Source organism: Salmo salar, chromosome 21 (genome assembly GCF_965601325.2).
Source record: "Salmo salar chromosome 21, fSalSal1, whole genome shotgun sequence".
Taxonomy (NCBI): Eukaryota; Metazoa; Chordata; class Actinopteri; order Salmoniformes; family Salmonidae; genus Salmo; species Salmo salar.
Window position 1 is genome coordinate 50,655,209 of NC_138311.1, and position 19,217 is coordinate 50,674,425.

The 19,217-nt window shown below is 43.6% G+C and overlaps 1 protein-coding gene across 3 annotated transcripts in view; it reads left to right on the plus strand.

Moving 5' to 3' along the window:
* LOC106582452 (FERM, ARHGEF and pleckstrin domain-containing protein 1) overlaps nt 1–19,217 on the plus strand; it is a 177,085-nt gene that overhangs the window by 133,092 nt on the left and 24,776 nt on the right. For 2 of the 3 annotated variants that reach the window (XM_014165575.3, XM_014165576.3), the window contains exons 14-15: nt 11,487–11,674; nt 12,040–12,129. In XM_014165575.3, coding sequence (XP_014021050.2) covers nt 11,487–11,674; nt 12,040–12,129 — 278 coding nt within the window. The remainder of the gene's footprint in view (nt 1–11,486; nt 11,675–12,039; nt 12,130–19,217) is intronic. The other variant, XM_014165577.3, reaches the window with a different exon arrangement.

Below are 19,217 nucleotides of genomic sequence, written 5' to 3' on the forward strand. Positions count from 1 at the left end.
TATAACACGTTAATACTACAGTCTCCATCTATAACACTTTGAATACTACAGTCTCCATCCATTACACGTTGATACTACAGTCTCCATCTATAACACGTTAATACTACAGTCTCCATCTATAACACTTTGAATACTACAGTCTCCGTCCATAACACGTTGAATACTACAGTCTCCATCCATAACACATTAATACTACAGTCTCCATCTATAACACGTTGGATACTACAGTCTCCATCCATAACACGTTGGATACTACAGTCTCCATCCATAACACGTTGGATACTACATTCTCCATCTATAACACGTTGGATACTACAGTCTCCATCCATAACACGTTAATACTACAGTCTCCATCTATAACACGTTGATACTACAGTCTCCATCCATAACACGTTGGATACTAGTCTCCATCTACAACACGTTAATACTACAATCTCCATCCATAACACGTTGAATACTACAGTCTCCATTCCTTAACACGTTGAATACTACAGTCTCCATCTATAACACGTTGAATACTACAGTCTCCATGCATAACACGTTGAATACTACAGTCTCCATGCATAACACGTTGAATACTACAGTCTCCATCCATAACACGTTGGATACTACAGTCTCCATCCATAACACGTTGAATACTACAGTCTCCATCCATAACACGTTGAATACTACAGTCTCCATCCATAACACGTTGAATACTACAGTCTCCATCTATAACACGTTGAATACTACAGTCTCCATCTATAACACGTTGGATACTACAGTCTCCATCCATAACACGTTGAATACTACAGTCTCCATCCATAACACGTTAATTCTACAGTCTCCATCTATAACACGTTGGATACTACAGTCTCCATCTATAACACGTTGAATACTACAGTCTCCATCCATAACACGTTGGATACTACAGTCTCCATCCATAACACGTTGAATACTACAGTCTCCATCTATAACACGTTGAATACTACAGTCTCCATCCATAACACGTTGATTACTACAGTCTCCATCTATAACACGTTGAATACTACAGTCTCCATGCATAACACGTTAATACTACAGTCTCCATCCATAACACGTTGGATACTACAGTCTCCATCCATAACACATTAATACTACAGTCTCCATCTATAACACGTTAATACTACAGTCTCCATCTATAACACGTTGGATACTACAGTCTCCATCCATAACACGTTAATACTACAGTCTCCATCTATAACACGTTAATACTACAGTCTCCATCCATAACACGTTGGATACTACAGTCTCCATCCATAACACGTTAATACTACAGTCTCCATCCATAACACGTTGGATACTACAGTCTCCATCTATAACACGTTGAATACTACAGTCTCCATGCATAACACGTTAATACTACAGTCTCCATCTATAACACGTTGGATACTACAGGCTCCTCCATCACGTATAACACGTTGAATACTACAGTCTCCATCCATAACACGTTGAATACTACAGTCTCCATCTCATAACACGTTGAATACTACAGTCTCCATCTATAACACGTTAATACTACAGTCTCCATCTATAACACGTTAATACTACAGTCTCCATCTATAACACGTTAATACTACAGTCTCCATCCATAACACGTTGGATACTACAGTCTCCATCCATAACACCTTGGATACTACAGTCTCCATCTATAACACGTTAATACTACAGTCTCCATCTATAACACGTTGAATACTACAGTCTCCATCCATAACACGTTAATACTACAGTCTCCATCTATAACACGTTAATACTACAGTCTCCATCCATAACACGTTGGATACTACAGTCTCCATCCATAACACATTAATACTACAGTCTCCATCCATAACACGTTGGATACTACAGTCTCCATCTATAACACGTTGAATACTACAGTCTCCATGCATAACACGTTAATACTACAGTCTCCATCTATAACACGTTGAATACTACAGTCTCCATCTATAACACGTTAATACTACAGTCTCCATCTATAACACGTTAATACTACAGTCTCCATCTATAACACTTTGAATACTACAGTCTCCATCCATTACACGTTGATACTACAGTCTCCATCTATAACACGTTAATACTACAGTCTCCATCTATAACACTTTGAATACTACAGTCTCCGTCCATAACACGTTGAATACTACAGTCTCCATCCATAACACATTAATACTACAGTCTCCATCTATAACACGTTGGATACTACAGTCTCCATCCATAACACGTTGGATACTACAGTCTCCATCCATAACACGTTGGATACTACATTCTCCATCTATAACACGTTGGATACTACAGTCTCCATCCATAACACGTTAATACTACAGTCTCCATCTATAACACGTTGATACTACAGTCTCCATCCATAACACGTTGGATACTAGTCTCCATCTACAACACGTTAATACTACAATCTCCATCCATAACACGTTGAATACTACAGTCTCCATTCCTTAACACGTTGAATACTACAGTCTCCATCTATAACACGTTGAATACTACAGTCTCCATGCATAACACGTTGAATACTACAGTCTCCATGCATAACACGTTGAATACTACAGTCTCCATCCATAACACGTTGGATACTACAGTCTCCATCCATAACACGTTGAATACTACAGTCTCCATCCATAACACGTTGAATACTACAGTCTCCATCCATAACACGTTGAATACTACAGTCTCCATCTATAACACGTTGAATACTACAGTCTCCATCTATAACACGTTGGATACTACAGTCTCCATCCATAACACGTTGAATACTACAGTCTCCATCCATAACACGTTAATTCTACAGTCTCCATCTATAACACGTTGGATACTACAGTCTCCATCTATAACACGTTGAATACTACAGTCTCCATCCATAACACGTTGGATACTACAGTCTCCATCCATAACACGTTGAATACTACAGTCTCCATCTATAACACGTTGAATACTACAGTCTCCATCCATAACACGTTGATTACTACAGTCTCCATCTATAACACGTTGAATACTACAGTCTCCATGCATAACACGTTAATACTACAGTCTCCATCCATAACACGTTGGATACTACAGTCTCCATCCATAACACATTAATACTACAGTCTCCATCTATAACACGTTAATACTACAGTCTCCATCTATAACACGTTAATACTACAGTCTCCATCCATAACACGTTGGATACTACAGTCTCCATCCATAACACGTTAATACTACAGTCTCCATCTATAACACGTTAATACTACAGTCTCCATCCATAACACGTTGGATACTACAGTCTCCATCCATAACACGTTAATACTACAGTCTCCATCCATAACACGTTGGATACTACAGTCTCCATCTATAACACGTTGAATACTACAGTCTCCATCCATAACACGTTAATACTACAGTCTCCATCTATAACACGTTGAATACTACAGTCTCCATCTATAACACGTTAATACTACAGTCTCCATCTATAACACGTTAATACTACAGTCTCCATCTATAACACGTTAATACTACAGTCTCCATCCATAACACGTTGATACTACAGTCTCCATCTATAACACGTTAATACTACAGTCTCCATCCATAACACGTTGAATACTACAGTCTCCATCCATAACACATTAATACTACAGTCTCCATCTATAACACGTTGGATACTACAGTCTCCATCCATAACACGTTGGATACTACAGTCTCCATCCATAACACGTTGGATACTACAGTCTCCATCTATAACACGTTGGATACTACAGTCTCCATCTTTAACACGTTGGATACTACAGTCTCCATCCATAACACGTTAATACTACAGTCTCCATCCATAACACGTTGATACTACAGTCTCCATCCATAACACTTTGGATACTACAGTCTCCATCCATAACACGTTAATACTACAGTCTCCATCCATAACACGTTGGATACTAGTCTCCATCTATAACACGTTAATACTACAGTCTCCATCCATAACAAGTTGAATACTACAGTCTCCATCCATAACACGTTGAATACTGCAGTCTCCATCTATAACACGTTGAATACTACAGTCTCCATGCATAACACGTTGAATACTACAGTCTCCATGCATAACACGTTGAATACTACAGTCTCCATCCATAACACGTTGGATACTACAGTCTCCATCCATAACACGTTGAATACTACAGTCTCCATCCATAACACGTTGAATACTACAGTCTCCATCCATAACACATTGAATACTACAGTCTCCATCCATAACACGTTAATACTACAGTCTCCATCTATAACACGTTGGATACTACAGTCTCCATCTATAACACGTTGAATACTACAGTCTCCATCCATAACACGTTTTATACTACAGTCTCCATCCATAACACGTTGAATACTACAGTCTCCATCTATAACACGTTGAATACTACAGTCTCCATCCATAACACGTTGGATACTACAGTCTCCATCTATAACACGTTGAATACTACACTCTCCATGCATAACACGTTAATACTACAGTCTCCATCCATAACACGTTGGATCTTACAGTCTCCATCTATAACACGTTGAATACTACAGTCTCCATCCATAACACGTTAATACTACAGTCTCCATCCATAACACGTTGAATACTACAGTCTCCATCCATAACACGTTGGATACTACAGTCTCCATCCATAACACGTTAATACTACAGTCTCCATCCATAACACGTTAATACTACAGTCTCCATCCATAACACGTTGGATACTACAGTCTCCATCAATAACATGTTGGATACTACAGTCTCCATCCATAACACGTTAATACTACAGTCTCCATCAATAACACGTTAATACTACAGTCTCCATCCATAACACGTTGGATACTACAGTCTCCATCCATAACACGTTGAATACTAGTCTCCATCAATAACACGTTGGATACTACAGTCTCCATCCATAACACGTTGGATACTACAGTCTCCATCCATAACACCTTGGATACTACAGTCTCCATCTATAACACGTTAATACTACAGTCTCCATCTATAACACGTTGAATACTACAGTCTCCATCCATAACACGTTAATACTACAGTCTCCATCCATAACACGTTAATACTACAGTCTCCATCTATAACACGTTGAATACTACAGTCTCCATCCATAACACGTTGAATACTACAGTCTCCATCTATAACACGTTGGATACTACAGTCTCCATCTATAACACGTTGAATACTACAGTCTCCATCCATAACACGTTCAATACTACAGTCTCCATCTATAACACGTTGAATACTACAGTCTCCATCTATAACACGTTGAATACTACAGTCTCCATCCATAACACGTTAATCCTACAGTCTCCATCCATAACACGTTGAATACTACAGTCTCCATCCATAACACGTTAATACTACAGTCTCCATCCATAACACGTTGGATGCTACAGTCTCCATCAATAACACGTTAATACTACAGTCTCCATCCATAACACGTTGGATACTACATTCGCCATCCATAACACGTTGGATACTACAGTCTCCATCTATAACACGTTAATACTACAGTCTCCATCTATAACACGTCGGATACTACAGTCTCCATCTATAACACGTTAATACTACAGTCTCCATCTATAACACGTTGGATACTACAGTCTCCATCCATAACACGTTAATACTACAGTCTCCATCCATAACACGTTGAATACTACAGTCTCCATCTATAACACGTTGGATACTACAGTCTCCATCTATAACACGTTGGATACTACAGTCTCCATCCATAACACGTTAATACTACAGTCTCCATCTATAACATGTTGGATACTACAGTCTCCATCTATAACACGTTGGATACTACAGTCTCCATCCATAACACGTTAATACTACAGTCTCCATCTATAACACGTTGGATACTACAGTCTCCATCCATAACACATTGAATACTACAGTCTCCATCCATAACACGTTAATACTACAGTCTCCATCTATAACACGTTGGATACTACAGTCTCCATCTATAACACGTTGAATACTACAGTCTCCATCCATAACACGTTGTATACTACAGTCTCCATCCATAACACGTTGAATACTACAGTCTCCATCTATAACACGTTGAATACTACAGTCTCCATCCATAACACGTTGGATACTACAGTCTCCATCTATAACACGTTGAATACTACAGTCTCCATGCATAACACGTTAATACTACAGTCTCCATCCATAACACGTTGGATCTTACAGTCTCCATCTATAACACGTTGAATACTACAGTCTCCATCCATAACACGTTAATACTACAGTCTCCATCCATAACACGTTGAATACTACAGTCTCCATCCATAACACGTTGGATACTACAGTCTCCATCCATAACACGTTAATACTACAGTCTCCATCCATAACACGTTAATACTACAGTCTCCATCCATAACACGTTGGATACTACAGTCTCCATCAATAACATGTTGGATACTACAGTCTCCATCCATAACACGTTAATACTACAGTCTCCATCCATAACACATTAATACTACAGTCTCCATCCATAACACGTTGGATACTACAGTCTCCATCCATAACACGTTGAATACTACAGTCTCCATCAATAACACGTTGGATACTACAGTCTCCATCCATAACACGTTGGATACTACAGTCTCCATCCATAACACGTTGGATACTACAGTCTCCATCTATAACACGTTAATACTACAGTCTCCATCTATAACACGTTGAATACTACAGTCTCCATCCATAACACGTTAATACTACAGTCTCCATCCATAACACGTTAATACTACAGTCTCCATCTATAACACGTTGAATACTACAGTCTCCATCCATAACACGTTGAATACTACAGTCTCCATCTATAACACGTTGGATACTACAGTCTCCATCTATAACACGTTGAATACTACAGTCTCCATCCATAACACGTTCAATACTACAGTCTCCGTCTATAACACGTTGGATGCTACAGTCTCCATCCATAACACGTTGAATACTACAGTCTCCATCCATAACACGTTGAATACTACAGTCTCCATCTATAACACGTTAATACTACAGTCTCCATCTATAACACGTCAAATACTACAGTCTCCATCCATAACACGTTAATCCTACAGTCTCCATCCATAACACGTTGAATACTACAGTCTCCATCTATAACACGTTAATACTACAGTCTCCATCCATAACACGTTGGATGCTACAGTCTCCATCAATAACACGTTAATACTACAGTCTCCATCCATAACACGTTGGATACTACAGTCGCCATCCATAACACGTTGGATACTACAGTCTCCATCTATAACACGTTAATACTACAGTCTCCATCTATAACACGTTGGATACTACAGTCTCCATCTATAACACGTTAATACTACAGTCTCCATCTATAACACGTTGGATACTACAGTCTCCATCCATAACACGTTAATACTACAGTCTCCATCCATAACACGTTGAATACTACAGTCTCCATCTATAACACGTTGGATACTACAGTCTCCATCTATAACACGTTGGATACTACAGTCTCCATCCATAACACGTTAATACTACAGTCTCCATCTATAACATGTTGGATACTACAGTCTCCATCTATAACACGTTGGATACTACAGTCTCCATCCATAACACGTTAATACTACAGTCTCCATCTATAACACGTTGGATACTACAGTCTCCATCTATAACACGTTAATACTACAGTCTCCATCCATAACACGTTAATACTACAGTCTCCATCCATAACACGTTGGATGCTACAGTCTCCATCTATAACACGTTGGATACTACAGTCTCCATCCATAACACGTTGGATACTACAGTCTCCATCTATAACACGTTAATACTACAGTCTCCATCCATAACACGTTAATACTACAGTCTCCATCTATAACACGTTGGATGCTACAGTCTCCATCTATAACACATTGGATACTACAGTCTCCATCCATAACACGTTAATACTACAGTCTCCATCTATAACACGTTGGATGCTACGGTCTCGTCTTCAGGTTCTTTTTGACACTCACTGGGCTCTGATACCCATTTTACCATCTTTTCTCTTTCCCAGAGGCTTTTTACACTTTTTAACATTGTATACAGTTGTGCACTAGTGACAATAAAGTTGACCTTTATGAAGTGGGAGTCCAGAATCTTCTTTCATAAAGACCCCCAACATTGTCTCGTTGTCATTCTAGATGCTAGTCCCCTCCCACCCTCCTGTGATGTTGTAGATGTAGCATCGTTCTGTTATATATCTGTATGTATAGTGTGTTCTATAGACTCATTTGTGTCTCATGGCTGTGTGTGGTATTCCGTGCTGCTTGTCACGGCTGTCCCCTCCATCCTAGTGTGTAGAATCGTAGGATCAGACGTTCACCAGAGATGTTGCTGGTTTAATCATTGTTTTGTTCAGGCCAACGTGGTGCTATCAGAGGACAGGAGACAGTGGTGGGCAAGTATGCAATCAAGTTTCCCTAGTGAACATCCTAGTGAACAGCATTAGAGCTGTCTGGATATTAGAGAGAGAAGAGCATTAGAGCTGTCAGGATATTAGAGAGAGAAGAGCATTAGAGCTGTCTGGATATTAGAGAGAGAGAGAGAGAGAAGAGCATTAGAGCTGTCTGGATATTAGAGAGAGAAGAGCATTAGAGCTGTCTGGATATTAGAGAGAGAGAAGAGCATTAGAGCTGTCTGGATATTAGAGAGAGAAGAGCATTAGAGCTGTCTGGATATTAGAGAGAGAGAGCATTAGAGCTGTCTGGATATTAGAGAGAGAAGAACATTAGAGCTGTCTGGATATTAGAGAGAAGAGCATTAGAGCTGTCTGGATATTAGAGAGAGAGAAGAGCATTAGAGCTGTCTGGATATTAGAGAGAGAGAAGAGCATTAGAGCTGTCTGGATATTAGAGAGAGAGAAGAGCATTAGAGCTGTCTGGATATTAGAGAGAAGGGCATTAGAGCTGTCTGGATATTAGAGAGAGAGAAGAGCATTAGAGCTGTCTGGATATTAGAGAGAGAAGAACATTAGAGCTGTCTGGATATTAGAGAGAGTGCGCATTAGAGCTGTCTGGATATTAGAGAGATAGAAGAGCATTAGAGTTGTCTGGATATTAGAGAGAGAAGAATATTAGAGCTGTCTGGATATTAGAGAGAGAGAAGAGCATTAGAGCTGTCCGGATATTAGAGAGAGAGAAGAGCATTAGAGCTGTCTGGATATTAGAGAGAGAGAAGAGCATTAGAGATGTCTGGATATTAGAGAGCGAGAAGAGCCTTAGAGCTGTCTGGATATTAGAGAGAGAGAAGAGCATTAGAGCTGTCTGGATATTAGAGAGATAGAAGAGCATTAGAGCTGTCTGGATATTAGAGAGAGAAGAACATTAGAGCTGTCTGGATATTAGAGAGAGAGAAGAGCATTAGAGCTGTCTGGATATTAGAGAGAGAAGAGCATTAGAGCTGTCTGTATATTAGAGAGAGAGAAGACCATTACAGCTGTCTGGATATTAGAGAGAGAAGAGCATTTGAGCTGTCTGGATTATAGAGAGAGAGCGTTAGAGCTGTCTGGACATTAGAGAGAGAGAAGAGCATTACAGCTGTCTGGACATTAGAGAGAGAAGAGCATTACAGCTGTCTGGACATTAGAGAGAGAAGAGCATTCGAGCTGTCTGGACATTAGAGAGAGAAGAACATTAGAGCTGTCTGGATATTAGAGAGAGAGAAGAGCATTAGAGCTGTCTGGACATTAGAGAGAGAAGAGCATTTGAGCTGTCTGGATTATAGAGAGAGAGCGTTAGAGCTGTCTGGACATTAGAGAGAGAGAAGAGCATTACAGCTGTCTGGACATTAGAGAGAGAAGAGCATTACAGCTGTCTGGACATTAGAGAGAGAAGAGCATTCGAGCTGTCTGGACATTAGAGAGAGAAGAACATTAGAGCTGTCTGGATATTAGAGAGAGAGAAGAGCATTAGAGCTGTCTGGACATTAGAGAGAGAAGAGCATTAGAGCTGTCTGGATATTAGAGAGAGAGAAGAGCATTAGAGCTGTCTGGATATTAGCGAGAGAGAAGAGCATTCGAGCTGTCTGGATATTAGAGAGAGAGAAGAGCATTAGAGCTGTCTGGACATTAGAGAGAGAAGAGCATTAGAGCTGTCTGGATATTAGAGAGAGAGAAGAGCATTAGAGCTGTCTGGATATTAGCGAGAGAGAAGAGCATTCGAGCTGTCTGGATATTAGAGAGAGAGAAGAGCATTAGAGCTGTCTGGCCATTAGATAGAGAAAAGAGCATTAGAGCTGTCTGGATATTAGAGAGAAAAGATCATTAGAGCTGTCTGGACATTAGAGAGAGAAGAACATTAGAGCTGTCTGGATATTAGAGAGAGACAAGAGCATTAGAGCTGTCTGGATATTAGACAGAGAAGAGTATTAGAGCTGTCTGGATATTAGAGAGAGAGAAGATCATTAGAGCTGTCCGGATATTAGAGAGAGAGAAGATCATTAGAGCTGTCTGGATATTAGAGAGAGAGAAGAGCATTAGAGCTGTCTGGATATTAGAGAGAGAGAGCATTAGAGCTGTCTGGACATTAGAGAGAGAGGAGAGCATTAGAGCTGTCTGTATATTAGAGAGAGAGAAGATCATTAGAGCTGTCCGGATATTGAGAGAGAGAGAGCATTAGAGCTGTCTGTATATTAGAGAGAGAGAGCATTAGAGCTGTCTGTATATTAGAGAGAGAGTGAAGGGCATTAGAGCTGTCTGGATATTAGAGAGAGAGAAGATCATTAGAGCTGTCCGGATATTAGAGAGAGAGAAGAGCATTAGAGCTGTCTGGATATTAGAGAGAGAGAGCATTAGAGCTGTCTGTATATTAGAGAGAGAGTGAAGGGCATTAGAGCTGTCTGGATATTAGAGAGAGGAGAGCATTAGAGCTGTCTGGATATTAGAGAGAGAGAAGAGCATTAGAGCTGTCTGGATATTAGAGAGAGGAGAGCATTAGAGCTGTCTGGACATTAGAGAGAGAGGAGAGCATTAGAGCTGCTGGATATTAGAGAGAGAGAAGATCATTAGAGCTGTCTGGATATTAGAGAGGAGAAGAGCATTAGAGCTGTCTGGATATTAGAGAGAGAAGAGCATCAGAGCTGTCTGGATATTAGAGAGGGAGAAGAGCATTAGAGCTGTCTGGATATTAGAGAAGAGAAGAGCATTAGCGCTGTCTGGATATTAGCGAGAGAGAAGAGCATTAGAGCTGTCTGGATATTAGAGAGAGAGAAGAGCATTAGAGCTGTCTGGATATTAGAGAGAGAAGAGCATTAGCGCTGTCTGGATATTAGCGAGAGAGAAGAGCATTAGAGCTGTCTGGATATTAGAGAGAGAAGATCATTAGAGCTGTCTGGATATTAGAGACATGAAACATGCTGCTGATATTTATGGATTTAATTTAACTTCTTCAGTTGACTCTCTTTCTCTTCCCCCTCTCCATTCCGTCAACAGGGGTGGTGTCCAACAGCCCTCATCTCTCCGCCTTCTCCGTTAACTCCCAGGGCGTTGTCAATGGTCAGAAGCCGGTCGAACTCTGTGGTCACAGTCCGGACGTTCGGCAGCCCTCTCCCCTCACCAGTCCCTTGCTCAATGACGCTGGCAGTGTGCGCACCGACGATGAAGACGAGGTTCGGAGGAAGGTTTGTGGTCCAGAGAGGGCCCAATGTAACAGGATTACAGCTAGAAAGGCATTGATGTGCAAGTTGCTGTGTGGGCCTCATTGTGGTTTTAAATCTCCAATTACCATCACCAGCTTCAAAGAGGCCCGAGTCACATACAGTAGTACCTAAAATAGCAGAGGACCGAGATTCCCTGGCCTAAGTAACTCTCCACAGGGACGAGTGCTGTGTACCCTGTACCAAGTCTCATGTAACTGGGCTACCTGTCTAACACTGGAATTGATTATTCAAAATGTGAAAAATGACCCATGACACAGTCTACAGCTTACTGTGTTAGTAGTGTTGTCTCTGCACAGTTAAAAGAGTCTGTCCTCTTTCCTTCACAGAGGTTCCCAACCGACAAGGCCTACTTTATCGCCAAGGAGCTGCTGACCACAGAGAGGACCTATTTGAAGGACTTGGAGGTGGTGACTGTGGTAAGGACACATCACCAGATTATTCTGCTCTCTCTATCTCTCATATTTTGCAGGTTTTCCTACTTACAAAGCATGTAGAGGTCTGTAATTTTTATCATAGGTACACTTCAACTGTGAGAGACGGAATCTAAAACAAAAATCCAGAAAATCACATTGTAGGATTTTTAAGTAATTAATTTGCATTTTATTGCATGACATGAGTATTTGATACATCAGAAAAGCAGAACTTAATATTTGGTACAGAAACCTTTGTTTGCAATTACAGAGATCATACGTTTCCTGTAGTTCTTGACCAGGTTTGCACACACTGCAGCAGGGATTTTGGCCCACTCCTCCTTACAGACCTTCTCCAGATCCTTCAGGTTTCGGGGCTGTCGCTGGGCAATACGGACTTTCAGCTCCCTCCAAAGATTTTCTATTGGGTTCAGGTCTGGAGACTGGCTAGGCCACTTCTTACAGAGCCACTCCTGAGTTGCCCTGGCTGTGTGTTTCGGGTCGTTGTCATGCTGGAAGACCCAGCCACGACTCATCTTCAATGCTCTTACTGAGGGAAGGAGGTTGTTGGCCAAGATCTCGCGATACATGGCCCCATCCATCCTCCCCTCAATACGGTGCAGTCGTCCTGTCCCCTTTGCAAAAAAGCATCCCCAAAGAATGATGTTTCCACCTCCATGCTTCACGGTTGGGATGGTGTTCTTGGGGTTGTACTCATCCTTCTTCTTCCTCCAAACACGGCGAGTGGAGTTTAGACCAAAAAGCTCTATTTTTGTCTCATCAGACCACATGACCTTCTCCCATTCCTCCTCTGGATCATCCAGATGGTCATTGGCAAACTTCAGACGGGCCTGGATATGCGCTGGCTTGAGCAGGGGGACCTTGCGTGCGCTGCAGGATTTTAATCCATGATGGCGTAGTGTGTTACTAATGGTTTTCTTTGAGACTGTGGTTCCAGATCTCTTCAGGTCATTGACCAGGTCCTACCATGTAGTTCTGGGCTGATCCCTCACCTTCCTCATGATCATTGATGCCCCACGAGGTGAGATCTTGCATGGAGCCCCAGACCGAGGGTGATTGACTGTCATCTTGAACTCCTTCCATTTTCTAATAATTGCGCCAACAGTTGTTGCCTTCTCACCAAGCTGCTTGCCTATTGTCCTGTAGCCCATCCCAGCCTTGTGCAGGTCTACAATTTTATCCCTGTTGTCCTTACACAGCTCTCTGGTCTTGGCCATTGTGGAGAGGTTGGAGTCTGTTTGACTGAGTGTGTGGACAGGTGTCTTTTATACAGGTAACGAGTTCAAACAGGTGCAGTTAATACAGGTAATGAGTGGAGAACAGGAGGGCTTCTTAGGTCTGTGAGAGCCGGAATTCTTACTGGTTGGTAGGTGATCAAATACTTATGTCATGCAATAAAATGCAAATGAATTACTTAAAAATCATACAATGTGATTTTCTGGATTTTTGTTTTAGATTCCGTATCTCACAGTTGAGGTGTACCTCTGATAAAAAGACATGCTTTGTAAGTAGGAAAACCTGCAAAATCGGCAGTGTATCAAATACTTGTTCTCCCCCCCATATATATATATATATACAGTTAAAGTCGGAAGTTTGCATACACCTTAGCTAAATACATTTAAACTCAGTTTTTCACAATTCCTGACATTTAATCCTAGTAACAATTCCCTGTCTTAGGTCAGTAAGGATCACCATTTTATTTTAAGAATGTGAAATGTCAGAATAATAGTAGAGAGAATTATTTATTTCAGATTTTATTTCTTTCATCACATTCCCAGTGGGTCAGAAGTTTACATACACTCAATTAGTATTTGGTAGCATTGCCTTTAAATTGTTTAATTTGGGTCAAACGTTTCGGGTAGCCTTCCACAAGCTTCCGACAATAAGTTGGGTGAATTTTGGCCCATTCCTCCTGACAGAGCTGGTGTAACTGAGTCAGGTGTGTAGGCCTCCTTGCTCGCACACGCTTTTTCAGTCCTGCCCACAAATTTTCTATAGGATTGAGGTCAGGGCTTTGTGATGGCCACTCCAATACCTTGACTTTGTTGTCCTTAATATGCTTGGGCTCATTGTCCATTTGTAAGACCCATTTGCGACCAAGCTTTAACTTCCTGACTGATGTCTTGAGATGTTTCTTCAAAATATCCACATCATTTTCCTGCCTCATGATGCTATCTATTTTGTGAAGTGCACCAGACCCTCCTACAGCAAAGCAACCCCACAACATGATGCTGCCACCCCCATGCTTCATGGTTGGGATGGTGTTCTTCGGCTTGCAAGCCTCCCTGTAAGTGGTGCGTAACTGGTGGCAGGGAAGTCAGACGCAGGAGAGCAGAACTGGGTAATAACCGGAGCAGTTTAATTATCAAAACCAACGGCATCCAGAAATAACAAAATATGGGTACAAAACCCGTCACACACCAGTCACAATGTGCACAAGCACTTACAACAAACAATTTCACACACAGACATGAGGGGAACAGAGGGTTAAATACACGACAAGTAATGAGGGAAATGTGAACCAGGTGTGTGGGAAAACAAGACAAAACAAATGGAAAATGAAAGGTGGATCGGCGATGGCCGCCCGAACAAGGAGAGGGACCGACTTCGGCGGAAGTCGTGACAGTACCCCCCCGAGCCGCGCGCCGACCCCGGCCTCGGGGACGACCGGGAGGGTGAGGTGCAGGGCAATCCGGACGGAGATGGTGGAACTCCCGCAGCATTGAAGGGTCCAACACGTCCTCCACCGGAACCCAGCATCTCTCCTCCCTCCCACTCCATGAGGTACTGAAGGCCCCTCGCCCGACGCCTCGAATCCAGTATGGAGCGGACGGAATACACCGGGGCACGATGTCCAGAGGGGGAGGAGGAGTCTCCCGCACCTCAGACTTCTGGAGCGGCCCAGCCACCACCGGCCTGAGGAGAGACACATGGAACGAGGGGTTAATACGGTAATCGGGGGGAAGTTGTAACCTGTAACTAACCTCCTTCAGTCGGGTCGAGAGCCAGACCCGGTCCCCCGGTGTGAACACCGGGGCCTCACTGTGGTGACGGTCTGCGCTGGTTTTTTGGTGCAGCACGGCCCGCTGAAGGTGAACATGAGCGGCGTCCCATGTCTCCTCCGCACGCCTGAACCAGTTGTCCACCGCAGGAGCCTCGATCTGACTCTGATGCCAAGGCGCCAGAACTGGCTGGTACCCCAGTACGCACTGGAAGGGAGAGAGGTTAGTGGAGGAGTGGCGGAGTGAGTTCTGGGCCATCTCTGCCCAGGACACGAACGCCGCCCACTCCCCCGGCCGGTCCTGGCAATAAGACCTCAGAAACCTACTCACATCCTGGTTAACTCTCTCCACCTGCCCGTTACTCTCGGGGTGGAAACCCGAGGCAAGGCTGATCGAGACCCCCAAACGTTCCATGAACGCCTTCCAGACCCTCGACGTGAACTGGGGACCCCGATCAGACACTATATCCTCAGGCACCCCGTAGTGCCAGAAGACGTGCGTAAACAAGGCCTCTGCAGTCTGTAGGGCCGTAGGGAGACCGGGCAGAGGGAGGAGACGGCAGGACTTAGAGAAACGATCCATAACAACCAGGATCGTGGTGTTTCCCTGTGATGGGGGGAGATCGGTCAGGAAATCGATCGACAGGTGTGACCATGGCCGTTGTGGAACGGGAAAGGGTTGTAACTTACCTCTGGGCAGGTGCCTAGGAGCCTTACACTGGGCACACACCAAGCAGGAGGAAACATGAACACTCACGTCCTTAGCCAAAGTGGGCCACCAGTACTTCCCACTCAGACAGCGTACCGTCCGACCGATGCCTGGATGACCAGCGGAGGGTGACGTGTGGGCCCAATAGATCAGCCGGTCACGGACAGCAGATGGAACGTACAGACACCCAGCGGGACACTGGAGGGGAGCGGGCTCTGCACGTAACGCCTGCTCAATGTCCACGTCCAGCTCCCACACTACCGGCGCCACCAGGCAGGAGACCGGGAGTATGGTGGTGGGATCCATGGGCCGCTCCTCTGTGTCATACAGCCGGGACAGTGCGTCTGCCTTCACGTTCTGGGAACCTGGTCTGTAAGAAAGGGTGAAAACAAAACGGGTGAATAACATGGCCCACCTTGCCTGGCGAGGGTTCAGTCTCCTCGCCGCCCAGATGTACTCCAGATTTCGGTGGTCAGTCCAGATGAGAAAAGGGTGTTTAGCCCCCTCAAGCCAATGTCTCCACGCCTTCAAGGCCTTGACGACAGCCGACAGCCAACAGCTCCCGGTCCCCCACGTCATAGATTCGCTCCGCCGGGCTGAGCTTCCTCGAGAAGAAAGCACAGGGGCGGAGCTTCAGTGGCGTACCCGAGCGCTGAGAGAGCACGGCTCCTATCCCAGCCTCGGATGTGTCCACTTCCACTATGAATGCCAAAGAGGGATCCGGATGGGCCAGCACGGGAGCCGAGGTAAACAGAGCCCTCAGGTGACCAAAAGCCCTGTCCGCCTCAGCCGACCACTGCAAACGTACCAGTCCCCCCTTCAGCAGTGAGGTAATGGGAGCCGCTACCTGACCAAAACCCCGGATAAACCTCCAGTAGTAATTGGCGAACCCTAGAAACCGTTGCACCTCCTTTACCGTGGTGGGAGTCAGCCAATTACGCACTGCTAAAATGAGGTCACTCTCCATCTCCACCCCTGAGATGGAAATGCGATACCCTAGGAAGGAGACGGACTGCTGGAAGAACAGGCATTTCTCAGCCTTGACGTACAGGTCATGCTCCAACAGTCGACCAAGCACCTTGCGCACCAGGGACACATGCTCAGCGCGTGTAGCGTAGTATATCAAAATGTCATCAATATAAACCATGTCAGGCTAATCTGCGCTGACCCTGGTGCTAGAGGGGGTACGCAGCTGGGGGTTGAATGTTTGAAGGGGTACGGGACTATAAAAAGTTTGGGAACCACTGCCTAGTAGATAATATGTGAGTTTATCAAAATTGGATTTGTTTTCAAAATCTTTGTGTGTGTGTAATCTGAGGGAAATATGCATGGGTCTCTCGCTCTCTTTCTCTGTTGTTTTGTTTGTTTTCTTCCCTGCTGTCCTCTGGGCAGAAAACACAAATTATTCCAGCTAGCTGCTTTACCACAGAGCATACGGAAAACACACAGGGAGCTCATTTTATATGGACTGCAGCTCTTCTCTCTCTGTTTATATGGACTGCAGCTCTTCTCTCTCTGTTTATATGGACTGCAGCTCTTCTCTCTCTGTTTATATGGACTGCAGCTCTTCTCTCTCTGTTTATATGGACTGCAGCTCTCCCCTCTCTGTTTATATGGAGTGCAGCTCTTCCCTCTCTCTTTATATGGACTGCAGCTCTTCTCTCTCTGTTTATATGGACTGCAGCTCTTCTCTCTCTGTTTATATGGACTGCAGCTCTTCTCTCTCTGTTTATATGGACTGCAGCTCTTCTCTCTCTGTTTATATGGACTGCAGCTCTTCTCTCTCTGTTTATATGGACTGCAGCTCTTCCCTCTCTGTTTATATGGAGTGCAGCTCTTCCCTCTCTGTTTATATGGACTGCAGCTCTTCCCTCTCTGTTTATATGGACTGCAGCTCTTCCCTCTCTGTTTATATGGACTGCAGCTCTTCTCTCTCTGTTTATATGGAGTGCAGCTCTTCTCTCTCTGTTTATATGGACTGCAGCTCTTCCCTCTCTGTTTATATGGACTGCAGCTCTTCTCTCTCTGTTTATATGGACTGCAGCTCTTCTCTCTCTGTTTATATGGAGTGCAGCTCTTCTCTCTCTGTTTATATGGAGTGCAGCTCTCCCCTCTCTGTTTATATGGACTGCAGCTCTTCTCTCTCTGTTTATATGGACTGCAGCTCTTCTCTCTCTGTTTATATGGACTGCAGCTCTTCTCTCTCTGTTTATATGGACTGCAGCTCTTCCCTCTCTGTTTATATGGACTGCAGCTCTTCTCTCTCTGTTTATATGGACTGCAGCTCTTCCCTCTCTGTTTATATGGACTGCAGCTCTTCTCTCTCTGTTTATATGGACTGCAGCTCTTCTCTCTCTGTTTATATGGACTGCAGCTCTTCTCTCTCTGTTTATATGGACTGCAGCTCTCCCCTCTCTGTTTATATGGACTGCAGCTCTTCCCTCTCTGTTTATATGGACTGCAGCTCTTCCCTCTCTGTTTATATGGACTGCAGCTCTCCCCTCTCTGTTTATATGGAGTGCAGCTCTTCCCTCTCTGTTTATATGGACTGCAGCTCTTCCCTCTCTGTTTATATGGACTGCAGCTCTCCCCTCTCTGTTTATATGGAGTGCAGCTCTTCCCTCTCTGTTTATATGGACTGCAGCTCTCCCCTCTCTGTTTATATGGACTGCAGCTCTTCTCTCTCTGTTTATATGGAGTGCAGCTCTTCCCTCTCTGTTTATATGGACTGCAGCTCTTCTCTCTCTGTTTATATGGACTGCAGCTCTCCCCTCTCTGTTTATATGGACTGCAGCTCTCCCCTCTCTGTTTATATGGACTGCAGCTCTTCTCTCTCTGTTTATATGGACTGCAGCTCTTCCCTCTCTGTTTATATGGACTGCAGCTCTTCCCTCTCTGTTTATATGGACTGCAGCTCTCCCCTCTCTGTTTATATGGACTGCAGCTCTTCCCTCTCTGTTTATATGGACTGCAGCTCTTCTCTCTCTGTTTATATGGACTGCAGCTCTTCTCTCTCTGTTTATATGGAGTGCAGCTCTTCTCTCTCTGTTTATATGGACTGCAGCTCTCCCCTCTCTGTTTATATGGACTGCAGCTCTTCCCTCTCTCTTTATATGGACTGCAGCTTTTCTCATCTTTTCTGATATTCAGAGAAACCTTTTACACTTCTCATAAATAGTTGTGTTGGCTGCTCTACTCTTTCTTTCTCACCCTTTCTGTTCTCTTTGTCTCACTTCTCACTCTCATCTATATTCTCTCTCTATTTCTCTCATCTATATTCTCTCTCTATTTCTCTCTCCTCTATATTCTCTCTCTTTCTCTCTCATCTATATTCTCTCTCTTTCTCTCTCATCTATATTCTCT